The sequence below is a fragment of the Opisthocomus hoazin genome, chromosome 9 (assembly GCF_030867145.1).
Source record: "Opisthocomus hoazin isolate bOpiHoa1 chromosome 9, bOpiHoa1.hap1, whole genome shotgun sequence".
Lineage (NCBI taxonomy): Eukaryota > Metazoa > Chordata > Aves > Opisthocomiformes > Opisthocomidae > Opisthocomus > Opisthocomus hoazin.
The window spans coordinates 8,587,806-8,608,514 of record NC_134422.1 but is presented as its reverse complement, the minus strand read 5'-3'; the positions used below and the strand labels follow the sequence as shown (position 1 = coordinate 8,608,514).

Below are 20,709 nucleotides of genomic sequence, written 5' to 3'. Positions count from 1 at the left end.
TAATAGCAATCGCTGTCTAAGCTGCCTTCACCCACATACCAAATAATAAATTGCAGATACTACAAAAAAAACCTTGTCATGTCAAAAACATCTTTGTCATACCCGTATTAAGGAAATATGCATTTTAATTTTATTACAGTACAATTTTTATTTTTCTATGTGTTTTCATATTAATTTTCTTCATACGTTTCACTCTGAAGTGAAAAAAAGAATACATAAAAGTCCCTTTCCATCTTTTTTTTAGCTAGCTGCATTCACTAGTTATTTTCAACTATATATGCTGAAATGAATGTTTTAACACGAAAAAATTATTCATGAAAAAATTTAAAATCATGAAATATTCACACTATTTCACTTTGTAAAGCTGTTCTTTTTAACAAAACCTGATGGATTTAAGGATAAGCCATAGAAGGCAGAACATTCTTCAGAAAGTTGTGTTTCTCTTAACAGCCATATATCCCAGCCTAAACAGAAAACATGAAGTTACGTGACAGCTAAGCAATGTATTCCAAATGAATATATTCCATCAACTTTATGAATTTTGCAGTTTATTTTAATTCTAAACAGAAGTACTGCAACAATAACAGCAATGGCTTCAGTCTCGATTTCTAACACAGCAATCCAGTGGGACACGGAGTTCCATCTTGTTCTCCAATTGCTGTCTATCTTATCATCTTATAACCACATACACGTTAAAATATCTTTGCTAACATCATAATAATATGACGGGACAGAGATCTGTTATTTAGAACCAAAAAAGAATCAGAGAGATTCTTCAATCCTCCTATCTCAAACCAGCTTGATTTTCAGAGTTGTGGTGTTTTGATTGTATTTCATTTTTGGAAGGACACTTTTTAAAACCAAAATACAGTAGCATCACTTGTACAACAGATGAAAAAATAAGGTACTATAAAATTATACTGAAACTGTAAAAAGTATATCCTTCTTGGGTGGTACATCTTGGTTTTTAAATATCAGGCAGAAATTCAAAAGGTATTGTTTTTATTAATTGATCTCATAGGATTACCTGTAAGAACTGTTATGAAGTTAATATTTCATAATTGTTTAACCTGAATATAAAGCTATAAAACATCATTGTCACTGCAGGCTTAGCTGCTTTGTCTGCAAATGGAAACGAGCATCTGTGTGTACAAAAAACCTTCTACCTGTTGCCAGCATAGGAAACCTACGGAGCAATAACTGCCATTGGCTATACTAGAGATTTCTGGAATAATATCTATGATATTGTGACTAAAAGCTGATAGAAAACTAATTTCATTGCAGCGAACAGCAAGACTCTCCTTTGACCTGGGCAACAGTTCTATCGATTCCTCTGTTGCATTATCTGGCATTTCTTAACAGCGGTAGGATTCTGAATCTTGTTAAAATACGTGGCTTCAAACTACTAACTTCCAGTAAAGCATTAATTCAAATATTCATGAGGCCCATAATAAATCACTTAAAAAATATGTCCTATGAAGCTCATCCTATGATCATATTTGTGTATTTATGTTTTTTAATTTCAGAAAGGTTTATCTGCCCTCACTGTAAAGCTTATTCCCCCAAGACACCAGGCGGAAAGGGGCAGAGTAGTATATGAAACAACACTGAACTCATCTCCTTCATCAAGGTGATCAAAAAGTTACTGTGCCTGTGGTGTAAGGAAGAGTGTTTTAATGTCTATGAAATTTCTCACTGGCATGTTGTTTGAAGGATGTTTCTGAAATGGATCCTCCTCATCTGAAGCCTGAAACTCGTTGTTTGAAGGGATAGGCCTGAATACAAAACACTCTGATGACATTTATGTTCATATTTTGAAGGCCAAGATCCATACTCTATGGAGTTTGAAGCCAGATCTTTTTCTTCAGAAACAGCTCTTCCTTTTTCTTATTTTTCCATCAGATACCATCATAGCCTATATATTCAGAGTCTAAGAGAATGAGGAAGGAATAGGGAATTTTTTTGTTTAAAACATCACTATGCAATACTTGCAGATTAAATCATGGAAAAAAACATTCCAGAAGATTACAGTCTGATGCAGATGGGAAAAGCAGCACAGCCAGGCAGGCTGAGGAATGTTATCAGAAACGCCTATTTGTATCTCACGGTCCAGAGTACAAAAGTAGAAACACGTTTCCTTTACACACACGGAAATCAGAATTCTTTCTGAGATACGCTAATGCTGGAAGACTCCACCAAACAAGGAGAAGATGTGTTTGAGCAAATCAAGGCCAGATTTTCCAAGCAGAGTGTCCAGCCCTGAATGCCTGAGAGGTTAAACACAAAATCTTTGGGAAGAGCTACGAGAAGAGACATGTAAGGACTTGCACAGCCAGGGGACTGGACTAAAACAGTGCTCAGAATCTGGTAACAGAGTGGATACAAGCATAATGGAGACAGACACAATATGAAGGCAACAACTAAGAGATGGTAGGATAGAATAGGAATTTAGGGAAAATGAGAGGAACAAAAAGTGCCTTCTTTTGCCCGGTTGAATTTCATGGAGTCACAAGGCACGTGGTGTGAGTTACTAACATGCTGCTGAAGGCACTCAAATCTCAAAATACCTCTCCCAATTTGTCATGAAATAATAGCTGGTGGTAAACAATGAACAGTGTTCACATGTTTTCAATTAAATGTATGGATGACACTCTTTAGTTATACATATTCTGCTCCATATAAAGTTTCCATTACTGACCTGTAATCTACAAGTACTAAAAACGGATCTATGCACTGAGAAAGCCTACAGGCAAGCATAACCTCGAAACACCACACATAGCTGAAGACATTGTTTTAAAACTGTGTCAGCATGATGGTACGATGGGTTTATATGTTCAAAAATATTGAAATATGGCAGTATTTCCCTCACACGTTTCCTTCAACACTTTCACACCAATATGGGATAATTGAACACAGATCTTCAGCTGGCACATTGGCATAAATTCATTGACCTCAAGCCAGTGCCTGATGACTTTTTCAGCTGTGTACAATCTCCCACTCTACTTACCTCTTCCTGAAGAGCAGGGAGAAAGCATCACCCTCTCATACAGCCACAGCTTCTGTTTCCTCCCTAATTAAGTCCTTAAGGGCATTTTAATATGCAGGTAGCTTCAATTACTACCCAAAGCACCTTTCATGGTGTTACACACACAATAACCCCTATGACACTGGCAAATGTCTCTCTCTATTTCCCTCTTACTGATAGGAAAGGGTAAGAATTAAGCATAGTGGGCTATCTTAGCTATAAATTCAGTCCAAACTAGCAGTAGGTGGGACTGGAAGCCAGAAATACCTAGTTCCCTGTTCCCATCCACACAGCACTCCACGTTGTCACCTCAGGGATAAGAAAATTTCTGTCTTAGTGCATCAAGCAAAGGCTGAATCTAATCCATCACATCACTGAAAACATTTTGGGAAAAACAGTACCAATTTGCCATACTAAGCAATATCTTTTTGAAAATTCACAACTGCTAGTATTTCCATCAGCTTTCAGCACCCGGTTTCTTTAAGTGTTCTTTTCTCCAGATAAATATTGACAGTTCGTGACCAGTTGTTTGGATCACAGCAGTACATTTTAGCGCAGGATTTAGGCTGGAGCCTGTTTTGGGAGTGTGCATGCCTAGAACTAATACCAGAGGTTGGTCATGGGAATAAACACACTTCTGAGCATATAAAACCTGCCAGATTTAGTTTGGCTCTGAGTGTATTGTGAGTTCATAGTAAACCTACCTTCTCTGTCCACGAGCTAGAAGACAACTGAAATAGTGTTGATAGTACTGGGAGCATGGCGTGGCCTGCTGAGTGCACCCAAGCTGAGAAGGCAGGCTTTGTGGCAGGCTGAACAACCTGAAAATAGCTACCTCTCACCATCAGAACACTGAGCTAGAAGGTCTGAACAGGAGAGCGCTTAGGCAGCTTCCCATCATGCTCCTGAGACCAGTTCAGAGCCTGGGGGAAGACTCGCTACTCTCCACTGCTTTTGTTTCTCTCTCACTATTTTTACTTTTCAAAATAAAGAGAAGTAATTCATGATCATAAGAAACAGTGCCATTTCAAAGTTAAAAGGAAAAGGATGGAGCCCTTCTGAAAAGCGCTGTGTGCATTTCTCCACTGGCCAGCTGACACTACCTGAGAAGTGCAGACCTGCTAGCGAAGGGTCTAAAGGAGAAGAGCAGAGTCCTCGAAGGCTCGCAGAGCGCAGAAACCTGGGAGTGAGGGAGGGACTGCTCTGCTCACCCCTACCAAAGAGCACAGCAGATGAATGCAAGGCATCAATGGATAGATTGAAACCTGCTCAGTCCATATTCACTGCTTTTAGCAAGTCAGTGGGCTTTTCACTTTGGAAAAAAAAACCCACACACACAAGTATAGCATAAGATGAAGAAAATTACATAGTTGTGATGATGTGTAAAATTCAAGGTAGACTAATCATTTTAAAGCTTCCTGAGACAAATGGTCACCACAAACGAGGACAACACATTGCAGCATGGGGATACAGAATTCAGACCAAAGAGATGGGACAGGAGAGTTTCTGTTTTCTAGGAGGCTTCTGTAGCCCTTTTGGTGGAGAAATTCTCAACAGCAAGCCACAGTGCAGGTGAGGCAGGAGTGGCTGGCCAAAGTGGGCTGTGGGCAGGTCACACAGTGGGGTTAGCACAGGCATGGATGAGGCCTTGCTACCCAGGAGAGCAGGCACCAAGGCTCTGGGGTCCCACATTCCCTACCTGTGTGTAAGGAGATGTTACAGAAGATGAGAAATACCTGCTCAAGAAGTCATCAGAGACAAGGGCTTCAAATGACTATTCGTACATTCTGGGAAGGGAGTGCTTGGTTATTCTCTAATGCCCTGTTACCTTGCCACTGTCCTTTCCTCCTGTTAATCAAGTTCTGTTTCATGAAACATTTGACTCTTTATTTATGAGTGAAGAAGTATAGTTCGTTGGGCAAAGTTTAATATTTGCGCATTTTGCATGAGGAGGCAAACCAGTGTTCACTAGTCACCCCTAGATCCTGAATCCAGCCCTTGCGGCCACCAATGCCACATCCATCTGCTCCCAGCACTTCCCAGCATCAGTCCCAGCAATAGAAGTACTCAGAATAAGAGGCAGCTCTATTATAAACACCCAGAAACAAGCTTCTTACTTAGAAGACCATCTCTGTGAATGTCAAAGGGACGGCATGGGTTTCCTTGGGTCGCTCAGCTTTGCTTTTTTCAGTGTTTGTTACATTAGTATGCCCAGTACTTGACACTGGCGTTTATCCTCTTATACAATTGCTCAACATCTATGAGCATTTTCCAGTCGTGTTCATAGTACAGCTATAAGAAATCCTTGTTAATCTCAGTCATCACTTGAAAACATTAACTAAAAATAAATCTACAATCTCAATGAATTCAAATCCTATGTATAGCAAACCCAATTATTTTACAGCATGTGGCATTTACGTTTCTCTTTCAGGCAATATTACCGTAATTTATACGTTCACTATGATGAACAAATTTTTCTTAGTATCCTCAATAGCAAAACAAGCATTTCTGATTAGATGACCTCAGCTACCTACAGCTCTTATACACTAAGTATAAAGCAATACAGAGTGATCCCACGGAGGCTGAGTAGGGTTTTAATTACAAGTTTGGTATATTTGCCTGGATTCCTTTCTTGTGTAAATCAAATGAATTCAGGGACATGCTTCTATATGATGACATGTTTCTATTTAGGACGCTGTAAAATTCCTCCAGCACTTTTGCTCTGGAGAATCTTAAAAATCACAAAAGGCTGTGATATTGTGATGAATTGATAAACACCTTTAAAATGTACATCATTATTAGTATTGCCTCTAACAACTACATTTTTATGACAGAAGATATATGCAGTAAATTCAGTAAATATTCATTCTTACCACAAGACTGCTGTCCAGAGAAAGTCTTTTCCCAAATTCCCTTTTCTGTAGCTGTCTCTTTCTCTCCATAGCTGAGGTTATTTGTTTTCCTTTTGATCAACTAGAAATGTCACGCTGTTTCCATCATCACTGCAAAAAAAAAAAGTTAAATGCACATTTCAATATCCTACTTAACAGTTTCTGTCTTTCATCATTAACTTCGTAATAACCCAGCAGCTAATGACTTGGTGTCTATAGTAGGCTGTGTTCCAGGAACAAATTTTCTGTGCCAAAAAAGCTAAACTATCCAGACAGAAATATTACCAATATGTTTGGGTCACTTCTCAAAGGAAGAAAAAAAAAAATCTGCTACTACTGTCTTTATGATTACACCCCATGTTTTCATAGTCTCTTTTGAACTGGGCTGGGAGCTGGATTCCCAGCGCCAATGAACTACCTGCGGCCACGGAGGGGGAGGCGGGGAGGGAAACAGTTCGTTTCACATTAATTGCACTCCACAGTAAGCCCTGCTTGTTGGCACATCTATGCTGCTACTATGATGTACAAATTTTGGATCTAATCCTGAAGGGTTCTAAAAGCTTTCAACTCCCATTATCCTTAATGAGAGACGAATGCCCTCAGCACTTTCCTTACGTTTTTAAGGTCAAAGATTCTGCTGTCATAATCAGACCATCCCACCGCCTGTACAGAGTGGCTGGGGAACTTCATCCAGTAAAGCGCTCTCAGAGGGAATCTGTCTTCCTAGTTTTGCAGGGTTTGGTTATTCGTGGGCTGACGGTTTCTACTAAAACCAAGCCACAGCTTACACCTAACAACTACCGAGTCTCTCTTTTCCTCAGTGTTCCTGATGATGTACGTGTTTGAAAGTTTTAGCTTGTATTTTAAGGTGATATTTATTGTGTGTGATTCAGAAACATGGGTAAAGCTAACGAATTTACTCAGGATTTACAGATAGTAGTAGAATAATAAGAGAAATCAGAATCTAGCCTAAATTAAGGCAGGCAGATATGTTCATAAATACAGAGTCAAACACAAGAACCTCCTCCTGCATCTCAGAATCACAGAATCACAGAATAGTAGGGGTTGGAAGGGACCTCTGTGGGTCATAGTGACTGCATTTATTGTACCAGAGAGCAACATCCTATATCTCTTAATCTGGGCTAACTCTCATTAAGGGCAAAGAGCTTTCACTACAAGAATTCATCCACAATTTTAGTCAAGATTTGGTGTAAAAGCCTACTTAAAAACAAAATTCTAGGAATGTTGAGATATTCATACAGTGCTACTTCACGCTAAACCTAAAGAAATTCATTGCATTTGACTGAAAAAACAAGACTAAGTAAAGACAAATCTATCTGGCTTTACTTCTTGCGAACAGCACCTTCAGTCACAAGCAGCCAGGTGCTGCATGCAGACCGCTGCGCTCGGCTGTGGGGTAGCGCAGCTGGCGTTCCTACAAGCAGCCTTGCAGGTGCCCTCCAGGTGTACTCACACGCCTGCAGACAGATTTGACTTCGCATGCACTTGTGGACGATCCCATCTGTTGCTGTGGCGATATCCAGCGGATAACACCGCCGCAACCCTTTCCCCATGTTGTCCCCAAATGCTCTGCCATGAGGGCACATAGGAGGCTGAACCTGGGCCAAGCAGAAGCCGCCTGCAAAGAGAGCGGGATGCCCCAGGCTAAGCCTCCGAAGCCAGCTGGACTTCGGAGGGCTCCCAGAGGCACTCAAACTGGGATCATCAGGTACAATGCGGACATCACAACTGGGACTGCTCTTGTAAAACACTTCCCATGGGGAAACTGTAATTGGTCTACTACCAAGCCATGCAGGGGTAAATTCAGCCTTCTGTTAAACAGCACCTGGTGTCTCCTACACTTGTTCCATACTTCTGGTTTACACTTATGCAAGACTAGAATTCAGACCATTTGCTCCAAAATGGATAAAAATTAGCCTTTATACACATTCATCTGAAGAACACGTGCAATGAGAACATGTACACACAATGGTAGGAGAATCTCAGTCATTGCACTGTAATCATTCCTTCCTTGTGGTTTTTGTTCAGGTTTACCTGTAAGCCCTTGCTTCCTTTCTGTAGTACTGAGCCTAAAGCTGCACGTAGTAATTCAGCTAATAAGGAATCTCAGTGGTGTACTACCACAATTACCATTGTTTCCTGATTATCTATCATGTCTCAAAAGAAATACCACAATAGATTTGAACAAACACAGAGGCAATGTATTACACTGTTCTTGTGATTTTGCCAGAAATTAGCAAAAAAAAGAACTTATGTAATCTTTGCATCATTCTTCTGGGCATTCATCATGCCTGGAGAGCATGACTTCCACCGAGGGAGTCTTTGTTGATCAGTAAGCACAGAATCTCTTAAGAGAGTGAGCTAGTGATAGCTACAGTCGGAGCCAACTATCCCAGTAGAAGGTCAAGTCTTTAATATGAATAATTGCCTGAAGTCTCCGTCTTGAGGTGTTTGGTGGAACCACCCCAAATCCTAGTTTAGAAGTAAAGGGAGAAAGGATTATTATTAATTATTCCTATAGCTTATTAATTATTCCTATAGCTTATACACTGCGTTGCCTTGGGCACTTCAAGGAGTGGATTTCCTACAGCCCTACCCAGTGTAGCACGTGGACCTACTCGAGTAATGGTGAAGTAGCCTCACACCTGCAGACTCCGCTCCTTCCATCCTCACACCTCAAATCTCTGGGCATGTTACCACAAGCAGGCTGTCATGGATCTCTCCTGAAGAGTCAACAACCCAAGGCTGAACCCATTTACCGAACCCACTTAAAGTTCTGAATCAAAGGTAATTATCAGACAAGATAATAAAATACATTGCCTGTACCAACCTATGCTGGTGCCTCAAAGTACCCAACTCAGGAGGCCTTAAAGAAAACTGATCATTAGAGGGAAGTATTTAACAAAAACAGAACAAGTTTCCATCTTGGAATGGTCATTCTTGTGCCTCATACTGCTTGTCAGAGAGAAAAAAAGACCCTCCCAGGTAAATCTCTTTTCTTCTGAGACCAACCAAAAGACTAACAATAATTCCAAATGGAGGTAACACATCCCCCGGGAAGCTCAGCAGAGGAGCATGGTCGTCCAGATGGAACAGTCTTGAAATATAAAAGCACTGAGAATCATTTTGCCCAATCATCAGAAACACTATTTTTGTGTTACCAAGAGAACAGACTGCAGAAATTTATCTGCCTTCCCTGCCCAGTTTGCTGGCTGATATCTTTACAGCAGAGACCCCGGTGACCAGCATTCAGACCTTGACAGTCCTATTTAGCTCAGCTGAACTGTGAACTGTTGCAAAGTCACTCCTGATTTATGGTGTCTTCACTGATACTGCACTCACATACGGGCGTTGCCAAATCTTTGGGGGCACATCTTACAGCTCTTTGTGCTGCAGGAAACTTTTCCGCGGTAGGACTCTGCTCTAAGGGACTATCGACTTCATCTGTGCTGAGAACATTGGGGAAGGCACTGAAGCTAGAGGCACTCGGCGATTAAGCCTGTATCCTCAAGAAGTGTATGGGGATCCATCTAAGAGAACGCAGGTCCCAGCTGTTTGCCTACTGTCTTTGCAGTTTTGCACTGAGCTCAGGGAAGAACGTTTTGTATAAACACAGAAAAAACTCCCAGGGGGAGACCTAAGTGGGATCTTGCTTCACTATGATATATCCTCACTGTTCATAAAGCCAGCAAGCCAGAGGCATCAGCTTGATTATATATCCTAAAGTGCATTATTTTTAGTACTCAATACAAGAATGTTCATTACTTCAGGAGATGGCTCTAAAACTATGCCCTGGAGAAACGGTGTGATTAACATAGAAAAGCACTCTCTAAAATCTATGTAAGAAATTTCGTGGATTATAATACCTTCTTCATTTCTAGTAGTAACAAAGGATGATTGATGTATACTGCTTTAGCTGAGGAAAATGTATAACATTATATTCCTTAAATAAGCATCCAAGATATTTTCAGACAGTTTGAAACTGCAGTTACATTTCAACAGAGCTGTGCCAACATGTGCCAGCTGGGAACTAGCACACAGTACATCTCTTCGGTAACTGGAAATGGACTGTATTTATTTTTCGGTCTCTTACAAATTAGTATAAATTTACCGGTTGTGATACATGACAAAACTGACAGCTCTGCAAACTAGCATCCTTATGTTTAAATTCAGAACAGATCTACTACATCCTCCCCACCCTCTGCTTTGCACACCTTAACGCTGCCAGCAGGCAAAACACCCGCCGGGCAGCGAGGTGTTCCCTCTCAGCAGTATGCTTGTCTTTCGGAGGTGTTAACGGGAGGACAGGTTTTGTGATCCGGACATCACACTGTTGGGTAACAGAATGAGGCCAAAGTTATACAATGATCACCTTTAAGCACTTTTTGCTATTCTGAGAGACCTTCTTGCTCAACAGCCATACTTTAAGCCAGAAAGGGAATAACCAGAACTGGTACCATCCCTCCACAGTGAACAGAGAAGGGAATTACTATTACTAGCGTAGGTCAGGAAGCAGCCATGAGGAAGTAAAAATTGTCATCAACGCAAATATTCATTAGAATGAACAGGTGACCTAAAGGTGAAAGATTTTACATCTCACTACCAATCTCTGGAGTGATTCAGTTTCCTGAGAACCTAATTGAGATGAATTGAATCTGTCATCCTCCGGCTGTGTTTCTTCTGCTGACTCTGGTGCTAACACCAATGTGTGTGTATGCTTGCTTTTGTCATGCTATTTGTAGGAAAAGGAATAGAAATAAGTATGGTACACTTGGTCTGGGCCTTCTCAAAAGTGGAAGAAAAAAATATTCCAGAATTATGGCCTTGATGTGTATTCAATAGATCAAAGATTGTCACTATATTTGTCTTCCCAGGCCTAGGCCAGTCAAAAATGCTGGGTTGTACTAAGCTTTCTGAGTATTTACCTTGTTTTTAAAACAGTAGAGTGTTCAAACCACCAAAACTGTAACAGCAGAAAACCCCACCTTCACAAAAGATGAGAACATTCTGCCTAGTGATTAAAAGTGAGCCATGAAAATGGTTTCATTACCACACCCCTATCTCTCCCCGTCACAGTATTTAGCTTGGTCATGACTTTAAGTGATGAAGTGGAAAAATAATTCCAAAAGAGAATTTTGAGCTGATGTTTCAAACTTCAGCACTTGGGAAATTGAAAACTACAGCGACATCTGCATTTCTGCAACCCAAAACTTAGCTAAACGTTTTTTGTTTTGCCCAGAGCGTATTTCATAGCAATGCTGTACGCAGGGCCTGCCTGCCTAATGCCCAATACTCCCAGGTATTTGCTTAGACTGGTCAGCAGTTTGTTAGCACTAATGTATGCGCTGTACATTCACACCCACTGGATTAGGTTGCTATTTAGATAAGCAAGCTGCATTTTTGCAGAGAGGGATGGAGAATGTGCCATGTGCCAGCATTAATGAGTTAATTAAATTAGAAAAATTCCAATGCAGGAACCTAAAATGCTTAGATAAGTAGAATACTATGGGAATTACAAGGCAGCAAACACAGCACTGCTGTACTATTCTGCCTACAAATCTAGATATTCTGACTGGCTTTGGAAAATTGTGTTAAAACAAAGTATGTCATCAGTCAGAAACCATCTAGATAGAAAAAGATTCTTTCCTAGTTTTCTTTTTTTGTTTTCCTGTGGGATAATTAATTCTGACATACCCCAAATTTCTTACAATCTCTAAAACCGTTCCAAAGGATATTGGAACTGTACAGGCAGCACACAGAGCCAGCCGTGCCCTGAAAGTTATTTCATGATCCAAACCACTCCCTAACACACTAGTCCTCTAATTCTGGTTGAAAACTGTCCGGTGGCCATCCACAAAGCCATGATAAAGTAGCCCCAAGGAAGTATGGGGAGGGCCACAGCAAGACAAGGAACCATGTCATCTTTGTTGCGATTTTAATTAAGTATGATGACTCTGACATATGGCAGTCTACAAAGAAACTGAAGGTTGACTAATTTGAGAGCCAGATGCTGTGGATCTCTCCTGCCCTTATCCCATCCCTTGAAAGGGAATCAGTAGACAACGTAGGATGGTCTCATGCAATTTTTGACTGGTGATCACTTGCCAGCAAAGAACAGACTCTCCATATAATGTTCTAGAAACACAGCATTTAAAATGAAGAATCCCAGCTACTCAATTCCTCCCTGTTTCAACCAGTTTTCAGTAGACATTTATGCTTTCTTCATGCAGGATAATCTTCCATTTATTCAGCAAACTAAATAACCACTAAGGCTTTCTATAGCATTGCTTCTAGGATTTAAACAAGTTAAGATTAAGGTCTTAAATCTAGCAACCCTATCAGTGTGCTCGAAATAATACCAGGAATTTCAATAAATCAGAAAATAAAGAATATGGCATTAAAAATGTTATTACTATGACAGCTGTCAAGATGAATTGCATGAGAGCATTTAAAAGATTTATATCTCAGTATATCACCAGGTTAATTAAATGGATGCATGCATTCATTTAAGAGGATAAGGTGGGTTGCAGTGACATAAAATGTGAGGGCACAAGATTACGTTCTTTCAGCATTAACAAGAACAGGTTGAACCGATATCATTTCCGTATTCTGTAATAAGTGTGATTCATCCATTGCCATTTTCAGCTCTCATTTTCCTTCTGGCAGGAAAAAAGACTGTGAACATTTATAGACTAACATAATCAAAGCTTTAACCTTTTCAGTGTTTTCTGTTTGGATTGGCTGTCCATTTTTATCATGGGGTTCCAGGGCCGTACTGCAGGGAGAAGAATCGCCAGTAAATTACACCAAAGAATGTTGGAAAGGTCAAAGCATTACCCTCCCCTGTTTGCTTTTATGGGACATATGAAGCATTCATATCATGCAATAAAATTATTGAGACAAAAATGATGAAAGATAAGCAGACAGGAAGTGTGAACCTGTTGTCAGGATAGCAACTAATCAGCATGGAAGAAAAGGATATATTACAGTGTTATCATCAATAAAAAATAGGTTATGACAATCATGTTTGTGTGTCCTTAGTTTTTGCACTGAAATCAAATCGTTCTGAGTGGTGTAAGACCTGTAGCCAAGAAAAAGATATCCAAGCAAAACCGAGGCTATTCAGGCTGAAGAAAACACTGCACCCAAAGCTCACATTTCTTGTGTGAGTTTATAACCACTCATTGTTCTATATTATTTATTTCTATATATTATTATAAATTATGTGATATAGGTTATTATATGGCAAAGACGGATTCCCTTAATCATTGAGCCTCCTCCAGCAAAGTTTTGCAGTCTAGGCTGCTAATCTGCAAAAGGCATGGTCCGAACACAGCTACAGCATCAGCTGCCTCCAGGGGATTCAACACACATTTGCCTCCCTTGAGAACCACAGCTGAGCTTAGGGCAGCGGCGGGCAGTTCCAGGCACCTGGAGAAGCTGAACTCCAGGACCTAAGGAAATGTCACTTGGGGAACTGCTACTATTCACACACCTAAAGGGTTATGTGGAGATTTTGAGGCTCAAAAACAAATGTCCCATTCACATCCCAATAAAGATGCCTCTGGCATTTTGTGGCTTAAGGCTGGTAAATATGAAATGCTGGATGCAACTTTTGTAATCTAGTACATCATTATTAGAGCTAGTTGTTTCTCACGGTAAAATAGCTGGCTGGCAGCACAGTGCCAGATGGGAATCTCGTTAGGTTTGAAACACCAAACTACAAATCTTCAGAGGAAGCAGCATCTGGTTTAGGAGGCCAATAAAGATAACATAACAAATTCATACATGTTCATCTAATATGCTGCAATGTTCAGAAAAATCAGTGCCATTACATCTGAAGTGGTCTGACAGACAAGTAACTGGAGGGAAGAATTTAAAATAGGCAGTGAAGTTTCCTACGTTTTGCTGTTTCATTTGTGTTTTCTTCTCATTTTTCTTTCATTGGTGTAAATCAAGGCACTACTCAAGAAAGTCCAAGAATTTCAATCCTACATGTAAGACCTGTATGGGAGTCTCTGCTGTCAGCAATGGTGGATTGCCAACTTAATTTCTGAAACCAGAACAAGGAGCTTGTGAAATGTGCCTACAGATCCCTCCTTCTCCGAGACAGATGCACTTCAGTCAGCATCTCTTCTGCCTGCCCATCTGTCCTAATCAGAGTCCAGAGAGACCACTAAAAATCACCAGTTCTTTGTGCACGCTCCACCCCTTCCACCTGCACTGCTGAGAGGGATGACGGCTGCAATGGTCACAGGATAGCTCCGTGATCAGAACACCAGCCCGTCAGACACCAGAGACTCAACGTACTTCGGAGCTTTTTGTCACCATCACCTCTCTCGTTTCTCATTCACTCATTTTACAGTCTGTGCACGATAAAGTATTTTACTACAAACATTTTCTAATAGTACATTTTGGTGAATGAAAGCAGTTTTGTGAGATGAAGCGTCCCAGATGAATGCTACTCAGTTTGGTCCTCCCAGCAGCAGAGATGAAAGGAATGACAGATCACTTATTTACTGATGTATTCCAGCTCATGGATATGAAGAATTATTAAGATTATCTTAACTTAGTGACAGTGTTCAGACATCTGGTTTTACTGCATAGAGCACTGGGTTACACTTCAAAATGTTCAGATGGCTCACAGGAAAACCCTCAATAAAAAATAAGCATTATAAAAATATTTCCTCAGTTACTGGTAACATCTTCAGGACCCAGCTCTGCACATCCTCCTTAGATAACCAAAGTCATTTGCATCAGAGGGAATATTTCAATGTCTAGACTGCAGAATTTGTTTTTAACGAATCTGGGGCTCTGTGGATTGTAACACGGTGTCTCGCATTTCACCTTGCTGTACAGACACTCCCAGTGGGCCAGGGCCTATCCTTACACTACAGACAGTAGCGTTATAATGAAGGTATTAGTTCAATAACAGCCCAGAAAAGAAGCTGAATGAAGCTCGTAATCCCTCTCTGTCATATGGAAACAAAAAAAGGATGATACAGTAAAGTAAAAAAATGTATGTCATTCCTCTATGATCTTGGAAGAGGGTACCTGGGAAAGGGCTCAACTCAGCTGTCTGCACAGTCTGAAAACAGCCTCTCCACCCCACCACAGCTGAAGTCCACCCTGGCAAAGAACAAGAGGAGAAAGACAGCGCCAATCTCTTCCAGTGCCAGCCAAACCAGTAGTGAGACCCTGGTTTGAAAGAATGGACCGTAACAGGGGAACAAAGCAAAAGCATGCAGCCTGATGAGGCTGAGTGGCTCCAGGCGCTTCCCGCACAGGACACCATGTGTATTTTTATCAGAAAAATTCTTCATGTATTACTCGTTTTGCTGTGCAAACACCTTCACTGAGTTTCGCAAATCTGTACAGTTAGGCCAGCTATAACTACAGCTGCAGCTCTTTGGCCTCTGCGGTCGCTTCTGTGCGCTGCTACGGCCAAACACGTCAAAGAGATGCGGTACTGGAGCTGAATTTGGAGATACCAGAACTAACTTAGCTCCTGTAAGGGTGGGCACTGAAATCCTTCAGCTGGCTCCCAAGTTGTTCAGCCTCTGCAGAAGTTAGCAGTCTAGTGTAACTTCAGCCGACCTAACATCGCCCAAGGATCAGACCCAAAGGAATTCAGCTCCAGCTTTCCCAAACACACTTCAGTGACATCTCTCCTTCATGCTCACGCTCACAACAGAAAGGCGACAGGGTACAACTCAGCTCTCCCACCTCCAGTTTTGTTGGGGGATGTATTCCCTACACATCAATGAGCACACACAATGAAAAACTGCACAGCTATTTCCCCAGCCAAATTCAAATTCGCTTTGTTGTTACACAACAGAGCACGTAGGACTGGGGAATATCAAGACCGTAAAATTAAAAGGAACAGATACACATTGATTGAACTCCATCTTCAGTTTATGGCCAAGAAAACTATTATGAAAACATTAAAAACGAGAGGTGTTCTGTCCTCATCCAGATTTCCTTAGCCAGTGACAGAACACTGGACAGTGCCAGCATATCGAACAGCCCTTCATCAATTTTTTCCTCTACAATTCTAGAGCGATCGCATCTCAAACGTTGAATTCAATTCTGGGCCAAAAGGATATAGACAAACTTGATGGAATTCAGACAATAACAGCAAAGACAATTAAAGTATTGACTTGGTGGGAAACCATTAACCAGTCCCACCACAGTAGTTTCAAACAATGACAGAGGGGAGACTAAAATGGGAAGGAATGACCACCTATGCAAGTCTGAGGGGCATACACTAACACTAGAGACAGTGAGGAATTGATTAGGTTATTGACAACAGGCTGAAAAGAAATAAAGAGGGGGAAACAACACTGACTATCTGAAGAAATTACCTAAAGTGAAATCCAATACAGATGGATTCCCAGACAACCAAAGGAACACTTGTCATATGAAAAAATAAGGCAGGATGAAGTACAATAAAATACACTGAAAGTAAGGATGCTGCCAGGAATGAGTTGTCTGAATACCCTGATGGGAAAGAAGAGAGACCGCGCTCCCTTTCTTCTCAGTGCCTCTCTTTATACATTGCAGTGGTTGATCCACATTAGAGACAATTAGAGTGAAAGGCGTTTGCTTCGGGGGGGAAAAAAAAAAACAAATCAACAACAAGAAGAGCCACTCCATCCTTCCACCTATGCAGTCAGCTGCCACCAGTGTTTACTCCAGTTTCTCAGTGTGAAGATTGTCTGTCACACACTGATTTTTAATTTTTCTATTTGCCAGAAACATAATAAAAATGTAAATTTACAAACATTCATGAGTTTCCTACTTAAAACACAGAAGAGTTACGAACTTTTAATGTCATTCTACCAGTCTTTAACTCATCTGCACTCAGTCCTACCGAGGGAAATGGGAGAGAGCATACAGTCTGCAATCACAGATAATAATCCGACACACTGGGATTATGGATACAATACTACCCAGAAAATATTAGAAAGAGAGGAGGCATACTATTAAAATTATTTTTACCTCTCTCTCAAGCATCTGTCCATTCAGAACGCAAAGTAAAAATCATTAAACTACCAAAAGTGGCACAAAAGAACAAAAACCGTACTGACATTTCAGAAGTTTGACATTCACTAAAATCTGAAAGATATTTTTGCTTGCAGTAGCCCCACTTGGGTTGGCACAGGATTATTCATCCACTTATTCTTACAGAACTCATGTTACTGCCTCAAATAGGATTTTTTTTTCCTAGATTATTTCTTGGCAGTAACGCCATGCAGATTTAGATAAAGCTTTTAAGAGTATAGTTTACGCACCTCCAGTCTTGGAATAACCAAAGGTATTCAATATTACTGTTTAGCTTGAATTTCAGCTGAAAAAAAAAAGTATTTTTAGTGGGGAAGGGGAAAGTGTTAATACACTTGCACGTTCTAAATGATCCACTTTGAATTTGAAAGTGCATTTTGAGACTAAATATAACCTTTTAAACTATTTTGTTCCGCATAAGGTTCATTAATCAGAGGGGGGGAAACAGTTTCAAACGTAAGCAAGGAAAAAAGAAAGGGTACGTGGTTCATTTCAGTAAGCCCTCAGTGTTTGCCCGTGTTTTGAGGTGGATTCCTGCTCCTGAGTGGGTGGTTGAGGTTGATTCACTAACTTCTGTAGTCTCTGTTTCTCCGCTCTAATGTGAAGGTAATAATATATAGTACATAGAAGTGCCATTTCCAGAATAATTTCTCTTTGTCAAAGACTTTAATAGTGAAACTTTCTATTAGTGCTGCTGCTCAGTGTCATCATTTTTCTCCACCAGATGCGTACATCACTACACACCCAAACAGGGGAATGCTTCTTTCTCCAAATTCTGCACGATGCAACGGAGGACGCTCATTTCCCATTCAGCTCTTGGCTATTCTGTCAAAATGAATCTGACTGACTGTAGAAATGCAACTAGAACAGAATTAAACCCAACAAAAAGGCAGAGAAGAATCTACCACCAATGAACTGAAAGCAGCTACGTAGGCAACAAGCCAGATATCCCTGACTCCCTCCCCAGATTTAAACCTGGCTTCCCTGCAGGGCAAACCAGGAAGCATTAAAGCAGCATTAAAAAAAAAAAACCCCACAATTAGAACAGGCCCCTTTTTTTCTGTAATAGTTGGGGTTCTTAAGCAGGATGCTGCAGCCTTTAGTGCTGTTCACCTTTGTTTTTCCCCATTGGCTCATAGTGTTGTTACCTGGGGCTACTAGAGAACCTCTGAATGGGACTCCAGCAAGGGGAAGAGGAAAGAAAGGAGAAAGCCAGGTGGGGTCTTCATGGGACTTCTTGCCCAGTGGTGTGTCCTAAACCCACAAAAAGGTGTCATATCCTTCCTGTCTTCTTGGGTGAAGATCCTTTGAGTTATGTCTTAACCTCTGCTTTGCCCCATGCCTGGGTGAGCCACCCCATCTCAGATGAGTATGGCTGGAGCTAAGGGGATCTAGCCTCCTCCTGCTGCTGCTTAAGTTAGATGCCAGGGCGGAGGGCATGTCTCAGATATGCTCCCCAGAGTTATAAACTCTTGAACTATGCACCAAAGGTCAGAATCCCCCTGTAACGCACAGAATCCAAACCTGGGGTTCAGGTAGAGAGGAGTAACTAAAACCAGTAAAGAATAACTTGCTTCCAAAACAGGTAACAGCCAGTGGGTGAAAGAGAGACTTTAGTGCTTTACTAGGGAGACAGAAAGATTAGCTCCCTGCCAAGAGCACGGAAAACATTACCTAGGGTTTGTGGTATACACAGGCCTCTGCGCTGTCATGCTGCCCGTGGCTGTGTACCTTATGAACCATTCCTCTCTCAGGGCTGTGCTGAAAACCATCATCTAGTCGATAAATTTTTATCAATGTCTGTTTAAAGGTTTTTCTCATGACAGGAGATTTTTGTGGTAATCGAGAAGAAAAGCAATTCAGATGATTAAAGATCGGCAAATATAAATGACAGAAATGGTTTCCTATGAACATCATGATGCATTCCCAATCAATAACACCATGACAGAATTGCAGCTTAAGGGAAGGAAGTTATTAGTTTTAGGAAAAGCACATAATTAAATACAAGACAAGTCTACAGATTCTCCAGCAGAGAGACAAGGAGAATGGCCAGCCTGAGACTTTGTAGATTGTGCTACTGTTGTCTCTTCTGTTCATTTGACGCTGTCTTTCATTTACTTGCGCAACCTTAAAATAAAGACGAAGATCTTCATCTCAAACGTTAGGGCTAACAGCCAGGGACATAACAGAGAGCTGTTTATTAAAATGCTAGACCAGGTTTCACATTCATACCTTCCTTCAGTAGCAGCTACTAGCTGATGTTAAAAATCCTTAATGATTTAGCTGAACTTTTAGCAATTTCTAAATGTTTCTCATGTGTAACTGCAAAGAGCACCTACGCCGTTTACCACCAGCATAATATGGTGATTGGCTAGATCTGATTATTGGTAATTGGGATTTTAGCCTTTCACCTCTGGATCAGTGTTTCAAACTCAAGACCAGGTTGGTACTGAATAAAAGTCATTTGCATCAGCTGGCTGTTCAGTGACCTCTATGAAGTATTACAAGTTGGTAGTGGACAGGTGTCTATATAATTAAAACACACTTCGTAAGCACAGTTGGCACCCAGGAATTTTCTTATTACGAATCTATAATCTGCTCCCCCCAGCTCATAAATGGGAAGCATTCAGGAGCACTGAGATGTCATTTAAAAACAAGGAGGATACAGTGTTCTTTCTTAATCCTACAAACAAAGTACTTCTGTTTCTAGAGCAGTTTTGAGTCCCCGGTCAAATGCTTTTGTGCACTGTGAATATTATTATTCAGGCTAATAAAACTCATGAATTATAAGTAAAATATCAACTTTAAAAACTGATTAAAACCTAAAGCTCTGTAGGTTATATTGCAAAATCTAACAGCCAGTGCTATATATGGTGTTCCCTGTAAAAATAACGTATTTTCACATGGTATCAACAAAGCAGAATCCTACAGGATGTCCGATATATCCATGAATCTGCATTAATTGAGTCAATATTCCCAGACATCCAAACAGAACTTGAGTATTTTTGGTAGCCAAAACTACAAAAAGGGTTTGAATAGGAGAAGGTGTGCCCAATCGCAGCTCAAGGTGGTTTCTCTGACTAGGAACCCAGGAAACAGTTTTATGTTTGAGTAGGATTTGGAGGATGGGCAGAGGAAAGAGCACAATATTTTATGGCTTTTGAATAACCAAGCCCATAATTCCAGCCCCAAGACTTTAATCTGTTTCTCCTCTAACCCATTCAGAGGTTTTGTCAGAGGACATGTGAGAAAACGCTCTTCAGTGACTTTGCTTTCTTCTTAGACTAATTCTGAACGAAGCAAGGCAGAGGGCTTCAGGCTGAGGCCCTATGACAGATGCAGCTTCGAAGAACTGTGGGACTTTCAGAGACTATCACGGAAATCTTTGTGCACTTGCCAATGACTCACATCTGTGTCAATGAAAGATGTAAGGAAAATGTTACATGGAATCCAAACAACAGATATGGACATTTAAGTACAAGTAAATCCGCAGTAGTGAAAATACACTTGCAAGATGTTTCACCTCTCTGAAAAGCAACAGTGTTTTGTCTGACCAGGTTCACTATACTAAAAAATTTATAATGACATAGAACAACAGTTGCTAAACTTGGCACAGTTGCGCTACAGGCGAAGGACTATGGATCCACCCGAGAAAAGAGTCCTCATCTCAATGTGGGAACACAACAGCGAAGAGATCAGTTGGCTCAA

The 20,709-nt window shown here is 40.8% G+C and overlaps 1 protein-coding gene across 1 annotated transcript in view; it reads right to left on the bottom strand.

Annotated features, from left to right (window-relative positions):
* Positions 1-20,709, bottom strand: part of NCKAP5 (NCK associated protein 5) — a 404,131-nt gene that overhangs the window by 378,193 nt on the left and 5,229 nt on the right. The window contains exon 2 of the mRNA XM_075430787.1: positions 5,899-6,027. Within this exon, the coding sequence (XP_075286902.1) occupies positions 5,899-5,967 (69 nt within the window). The 5' untranslated portion in view covers positions 5,968-6,027. The remainder of the gene's footprint in view (positions 1-5,898; positions 6,028-20,709) is intronic.